General features: G+C 49.4%; 1 protein-coding gene across 1 annotated transcript; it reads right to left on the bottom strand.

Annotated features, from left to right (window-relative positions):
- dusp16 (dual specificity phosphatase 16) lies at positions 1-6,748 on the bottom strand. Its single transcript, XM_086269286.1, has 6 exons — positions 6,459-6,748; positions 5,908-6,046; positions 4,538-4,701; positions 4,236-4,395; positions 4,024-4,147; positions 1-2,779 (listed from the first exon to the last, which is right to left on the bottom strand). The coding sequence occupies exons 1-6, from the start codon at positions 6,720-6,722 to the stop codon at positions 1,705-1,707; spliced, it is 1,926 nt and encodes a 641-aa protein (XP_086125412.1). The 5' UTR covers positions 6,723-6,748; the 3' UTR covers positions 1-1,704.
- Between the last annotated feature and the right edge of the window lie 441 nt (positions 6,749-7,189).

The raw sequence follows: 7,189 nt of genomic DNA, 5'->3' as shown, positions 1-7,189 counted from the left end.
AAATCCAAAGGAAAATGAATATGGGAAAAAAAATGTCGTGTTCCGTACTGACAGAACATTGTGCTAAACATGTTTTTAAAACTTTAAGAATTTATTTCTAAAAATCAAGCTTCACAGATAGAGTTACATCTATGTCAGTGTCTGAGAGCAGGGCTCAGAGGTGTAAATTAGCCTTTGTATGTGTAGTTTCACGTCCACTTTAATTACACGTCAGAGCATGTATTTTGTATTTTTTGGCAGTGTTGGTCTTCCATACAGTGTGAGATTAGAAGTTTAAAGATGAAGCAGACAAACTTACACATCTGAAAAGTCATATTTTTTATTCTTTTTAAACACTCTGAATCAAACCAACCTCTATACCACAGTAGTGCAAGATTACCTGTGAATACGTCTGATCACATGACCTGCTGTCTATCCAGGTGAGGCCAGAGATCCCCTCTGATTGCCTCAGAGGACACCTGAGAGTTAACCTGCCAACAAGCTCCTTTGACCCCCCCCCAGAGAGTCTTGGCAGTCTTTGTTTCACTTCCTGTCGTCAATCACAAGGTCCAAGTGTGGCAGGAATAGCCACCACGGCAAAACACATAGGCGATGTCTGACATCAGTGTATTGATTTAACGTCCCATGAACCAACTATTCCCAATGTACTAATGTCAGAAAACAGAAAAAATCGTTCCAAAGCTGACAGGCTGCAGTGAGTACTGCCTCCGGTGGAGGTACTGATTACTACAGCCACAATTTTCAATCACGAATTGATTAGAAGTGAAAAAAAAAGTTTAAAGTGCGAGTCCCTCAGACAGGTCTGCACACGACATGTTAAAGCAGCGGTGAGTGTTCAGTCACAGCAGCTCTCTGATTCGACGCATTTCAGCATTTCCTGTTTTTAAACTGTTGGAGTGACGTTTTGGCCCTTTAACGAGTTACCACAGCAGCACGGACATGTTAACCAGTTCCCAAAGTGCTTCTTCCAGACCTCATATCCTGATATTAGCTCAGAGGTCACGCCAACCTATGGTTCTAACCCACCCTATGGATATGCCCATGTAAAGCTGCAGTACTCTCTCAACCCCCTGCCACCAGATAAACACAGATGAGCTTCATCACAAACTCCTTCACCACTCGGCAGCCATCTTGAAACACATAAAGGCACTTATTAGGCAGTTACTGTGGAACATGAAGGTCAGGGAACAATCAGACTGGTCAGAGGTAGAGTCAGGTCAGGGGTCAGATTTATTTGACCTGACAGATTACGCTGTACAGATGATGTCAAATATGTGATTGGAAGGCCAATCTCCGATCACACTGAGTGGATCGTTGTGGAAAGCAGAAAGACGATCATTACTGTGACAAATTAGATTAAAGCCAACCGCTCAGAGGCGTTACCAAGATGGCTGCCGAGCTGTGAGACCACTCAGATGGTCTGACCTTCATGAAAGGTTGTTACCCCAGCAGAAACCTGCCATTAGACTCAGCTGTCATCGATTAAGAGCTGCTACACTACCTGTATGCCCCTGAATGCCGCTCACACAGGAAGTTCCATCACCGTGAATCAGACCCGATCGAGTCATAGCTGGTTTGATTTATTCGACTTTTACCTGCATTTAAAAACCATTCAACTGCTGGCTTCGTCCCCTCCTTGTCCTCCACTGTCAGGGTCGGCCCTGACACAACACGGAATCGTTGGTTTGTGTTGCGTGTGTGAACTCACGACACCTCGATGACCTCCATACTGCCCGAGAAGCTTGATTGACTCCCCGCCGTGCCCATTTCCTCGCGGGAGCGGCTGTCCGCCATCCCATCTCCAAACTCCATCTGGCAGCTGCGCCGCTTCAGCTGCTTCTCAAAGCTGCTCTCTTCGTGCCAGCTCCTCCTCGAGTCACCGCGGTCATGTGTCCGCTGCCGCCGCCGTACCGCCTCCAAGCCGTGATTGCAGCTGTACGCCGTGAAGCCGCCGCCGCTCAGGATAGCCGATGTAGAGTAGAAGCGCGTGGACTCTGAGGAGAGGTACCATCCACTGGCCAAAGAGGAGGTGGAGACGGTGACAGGGCCCAGTAGGATGTCCGAGTGCCAGCCCTTCAGGGCGCTGCCACCTCCTGGTTTGGCGAGGTGCTGCTGGCTCCGTGAGAGGCCGAACAGGAAGCTGGTGGCGTTCTCCTCCATGCTCCCGCTCCGGTGCAAGTGGTGGGAGCAGTTGGTTGGAGCGGCGGGTGGCTTAGCAAAGCCGCTGGAGGCCGATGACACCGCTGGCTGCGGGCTGCCTGCCTCCTCCTTATCAGGGCTCTGCTCCGGCGTGGACTGCTCTGAAACCTCCTCCACTGGCGAGAACTGGCAGGGTTTACTCGTTGTCTCTTTGAAGGATGGCGGCTTGTAGAAGTCATTGCTGTCCCCCGACCCGCTGTGAGGCACGAAAACTCGATGGGTGCCGCCCCCGCCAGGCTCGCCATATGACTTGATGTCCAAAGAGAAGGAGCGTTTCAACCGGGCACTGTCTTCTGAGCCGTCGGCGAGCTGCAGGCCACTCAGAGCCTGAGCCAGCAGGCGCTCCTCGGGGGCATTGGCTAAAACGCACGGCAGGGTCAAAGGTTCCAGCAGTGTCACGCCGGGCGTTGGGACCGCATCCTCAGGCTGAGCGCAGGCCTCGCTGCTGGGCTCCGGAGGATGGAGACACTTGGGTTTGGCGTCCGTACCAGGAGGACTTTTTATCTTCTTCTCAAAGTCCAGCAGCTGACCCAGGAAGTTAAAGTTGGGCGAGATAGTCGGCCGCTTTTCCTTCACAAACCTGAATGAGGAAGAGAAACAGGAGCATGACTATGGACAGGAAGCAACACGACAGGTTAATGAGGATCAAACACTTACGGCTGTCAGCATCATTCAATACCAAACACGCGCACATTTAAAGTTTGCATTATTAGGGGCGTGGCTTCTGACTGACAGGTGGAGGCTGACACATGCAGCTGTAGCTGCTAGCCGTGTTTGTTAGGGATCGTCCTAGTGACTGTTTCTTAGTTGAGAAAAAAACAAGATGAACCGACTCGTCTAAAAGTAAATATTCAATAAAAACAAATGCCGCTTAATGACAAATTATCATCTGAAAACTAAACTGCGCACAAAAATCAGCCATTTTCTTCTGCTTATCTGGAGTTGTCAGGGGAGCCCAGACCTCCCTCTCACCACCTCCTCCAGCTTAGACTGAATGAATGACTGAACTCCTCACACTATCACAAGGCAGAGTCCATCCACTCCTAGGGGAAAGCTAATTTCTGCCACTTGTGCCTTCAATCTAGTTCTTTCACCTTTAAAAGAACTAACTACAGTGTTAACAAACATCATGCCGAGATTAACTGATACATGGTGTTTCTCGGGCAGCACGGTGGCACGGTCGGTAGCACTGTTGCCGCACAGCAAGAAGGTCCTGAGTTCAATTACACCATCAGGCCTTTCAGTGTGGAGTTTGCATGTTCTCCCTGTGTTTGCGTGGGTTCCCTCTGGGTACTTCAGCTTCCTCCCACTGTCCAAAGACATGCAGTTAGTGGGGATAGGTTAACTGGTTAATCCAAATTGCCCATAGGTGTGAATGCGGGAGTGAATGTGAGCGAGAATGGTTGTCTGTCCCTGTGCGTTAGCCCTGTGACAGACTGGCGATCTGGGCCCCCCGCAACCCTGAAAAAGGATAAGCTTGGATGGTGTTTCTCACCAACAATGCTCCATCTGGTGGCGTCTGACTAATCCGCCCAACTATATAGCTGCTGTGAGGCTCGTGTACTAACAGAGTGTCTGAGCTCCAGATTCTATGCAAACATTACGTGGATGTAAAATAAATGTCTAAACTTGTCTCTGGTTGCTTGTTGGGGCTTCAGAAGCCTTGTCAACGGCTGACTGATGACTACAACCTGGTTATGTTCAGAGTTCAGTGACCTCTGATGACATCACAGGGGGAAGAACTCAGAAAACTGAGCATTCAAACATTTTAAACTAACAAACAGACTTGGTCCCAGGTCAGATTCAGAAGTCCTGACTTCTCACCTGTACGCCTCGTCCAGTGACATGTCCATCCTCTTCATGATGTAGGCGATGGCGATGGTGGCCGAGCGGGAGATTCCAGCCAGGCAGTGGACCAGGACTCGGGCGTTGGAGGCTTTGGCCTTCTCTGAAACACAACAAAGTTCAGACTGAGCAGAGAGCAGTAGGGTCTGGTTTATTCAGTCACACAAGAGAGGTGGGCAAGTGATGCTGACCTATGAACTCCACCGAGCGATCCAGCCACGGCAGGATCTTCTCACAGAACGAATCGTTGACGGGGACTCGGAGGAAGTGGGAGTCTGGGATGAAGTCTGGTTTGGGGCAGGTATTGCTGGCGTTCAGGACGTAGGCAATGTCGTTCTGTTGTATCAGGTCCTGGAAAACAAACACAGGTTTGGATCAGAGCCGGACCAGAGAGGCTGGACCCCAAGAAGAGAGAATTAAAAAAAATAAAATACATTTTTTTTTAAAAAGCGTTCGGGGGCAGGGCTGTGATGTGGGGGTGGTGCTGTGTCACCTTGTTGAGGACATCCCTCTGGCAGCCCAGGTACAGGTGAGGCAGAATACGGGTCGGCCCGATGTTGGTGACGGGCAGGCAGGGTTGAGAGATGCAGGAAGGAACCAGGGTGGACTTCCCCTCACAGAGACCAGGAAAAAGGTGAGAGAACTCGGAGAACCCACCTGAGACCACACACACACACACACACACACACACACACACACACACACACACACACACACACACACACACACAGAGTCAGCTGAGTGAAATAATGAGGTCAACAGCTGTGCTTCCTTCCGGCAGGAATCAGACTGAATCTTTGTCTCTGCTCGACTCAAACATCCTCATCACCTGTTGCCAGGCAACAAGCCAGAGCATCGATGTTCTGCAGCCTCCTTTGGAAACCGATTTATTTCCAGCAGAAAGTGCCAGGTGAGTCCAGCTATTGATCATGTAAAGAAAACGTTCTGATCTATAACTACACCTGTGATCATGATTGTACACAATCCAAAGACAGAACCTGAAAGATGTTCACACAGTTTTTAACTGAGGCCCAAACACTCCTGGTTTAAATGTCCTGGTACTTTTAAAAAAATAAATAAATACATTTAATCAATTAAATTCTGTTACAATTTTTTGAAGTTTACTGACTGATTTTTGACTTTTTTTAAAACTTTTTTCAATTTTTTATGATTTGTGTTTTTTCTTTTATTTTTAAGCATTTCTTTTACATTCTTATTTTAATTTAAAAAAATTAAATATTCTGTGTTTTTGTAGCTAATTTTAACAGCTTGTCTGTTTATGGATTTAAACATAGCATATGAGCACTTCCTGCTCACATGCCTGTCTGACTCAGTTCGCTGGCGGGCGTGTTTTGTGATCCTCGGCGCTGATGAAGACTCTGGTCTCCCAGTGGAAGTGGCTGTTGTGTAACTGAAACCTCAGAGCTAGCACTTTGTTTGGTTTTTCTGATGTGAGGGTGGAGCCACCGTGCAGCATTACATCATCGTTACATAACGCCACACTCAGTAGAAATAGCTGCAGGCAGCTGCAGCATGCTCGCTCAGAGCTAGAGCCGATCAGAAATCAATAATCTGATCGGTTCCTTCCCATTAGCTGCTGCCATCTCACTTTAATTACCTTTAACGAGTGTAAATGAGGTTTAATGGCGTCGCAGAGACGTCCAGCAGGAAGCAGCCGCTCGCTTTCAGAGGTTTCCTGTTTAAACTTAGATTACAGCTGCATGCCAGAGTCAGAGGCTCAAGATTCATCGTCATGACTCGGTGAACCCGGTGAACTGCTCACCCCCCACAGTTAAACGTTCCCTACAGGCCACACTCTGAACTTTAGTTATGGCAGAGCGACGCGGGTGCAGGGAGGCTCACCTGAGAGCAGGTGTACGGAGGGGAAGCTCCTCTCCAGTTTAACCAGCAGGACACTGATAAAGGACTCGGAGCTCAGAGCGGCTGGGTCGGCAGAGCTCTGATCGTACACCACCACCTCCTGATCGGCCTGCAGTTCCAACTGCAACACAGATACACAGGTACATCCAGGATCAGGAAAAGAGAAAATAAATCTGCACATAATAATAAAGGATATTGAGCTCGTAAAAAAAATAAATAAAAAATTCCCATCAACTTGAAACTAGAAACAATGCCTCAGTGAGCATGTGCAGATGAATGGCAAATCATGTCAGCATGACCCAACAACTCCACTCACCACATCAGGCACGGTCACGTCTGACTCTGAAAACATTGCAACAGCACTTAAAGCGACAGCTGTGTCCATCTTTTATATACAGTTTGTGACACAGTGACCAGTCATTTGTCCCCTGGCCTGCTCCGTACTTTAACCTAACGCATCGTTCTGAATCTGAGCCGTATTCTAACCACACCGGAGCAGCCCCCACCCTCCCACCACCACCACCACTACTCACCTTCTTTTTGGCTGAATGCTGCAGCAGCTCGGCAATCTGCACCTTGTCCTGCTGCAGCCTCCTCTTCATCAGCTTGGAGCAGTTCACGTTTACGGCCTCCAGGATGTGGGAGGTATTGTAGTCAACGAAGGGCCGGCTGTCAATCAGCACCACCCGGTCCAGCGCCCCCTCCAGCAGCGCTACCAGAGCTTCTGGCCCGATAGGGCGCACAATCCCGGGCCTTGCCATACCCAGTCCAGTCCGCGACCCCACACGCTCACACATGTGAGCTGCCTCCTCTCACTTCCCTACCACCCCCCCACCCCCCTCCCTGGTAGTAATCCTCCTCCTCCCCCCCTCCTTGTGGGCGTCCCGGCTGGCAGTCTGGCCAAGAACCTCAGAGGATGAAGAGCTCCATTGTGTCGGCCGGGTATGATGTCATCCCGATGGCAGCCCCAGAGAGAGAGAGAGAGAGAGAGAGAGAGAGAGAGAGAGAGAGAGAGAGAGGGAGAGAGAGAGAGCCAATCCCAACTGTGTGTGAGATGGTGGTTCAGAGTGTGTGTGTGTGTGTTCAGTCCATCAGTGTGTGTGTTTGCAGCGAGGGGGAGGGGCTTTCATTCACTCCAACAGCCGTCTTTTCTCCTGATGACATCACTCTGAGTTTTAAAATCTGAAACACAAACAGAGTCAGAGTGAGTCTGCATCACAGTCGCTTCAGAAACATTCAACGACGCCACGCCAAATCAGGACAA

This window comes from Aulonocara sp. 'chitande type north' Nkhata Bay, linkage group LG17 (genome assembly GCF_057382095.1).
Source record: "Aulonocara sp. 'chitande type north' Nkhata Bay isolate Kocher_YH1m ecotype deep benthic linkage group LG17, A_spYH_male_GT1.1, whole genome shotgun sequence".
NCBI classification, from domain to species: domain Eukaryota; kingdom Metazoa; phylum Chordata; class Actinopteri; order Cichliformes; family Cichlidae; genus Aulonocara; species Aulonocara sp. 'chitande type north' Nkhata Bay.
This window is presented reverse-complemented; position numbering and strand designations above follow the sequence as displayed.

What these genes read in the sequence shown, in the direction of transcription:
- dusp16 (XM_086269286.1), bottom strand. Translation starts at nt 6,722, where the DNA reads ATGTGTGAGCGTGTGGGGTCGCGGACTGGACTGGGTATGGCAAGGCCC. An exon ending in TCGCTCGGTGGAGTTCATAG is followed by an intron (nt 4,148 to 4,235) that starts GTCAGCATCACT and finishes GTTGTGTTTCAG; the next exon opens with AGAAGGCCAAAGCCTCCAAC. An exon ending in TCACTGGACGAGGCGTACAG is followed by an intron (nt 2,780 to 4,023) that starts GTGAGAAGTCAG and finishes TTCCTCATTCAG; the next exon opens with GTTTGTGAAGGAAAAGCGGC.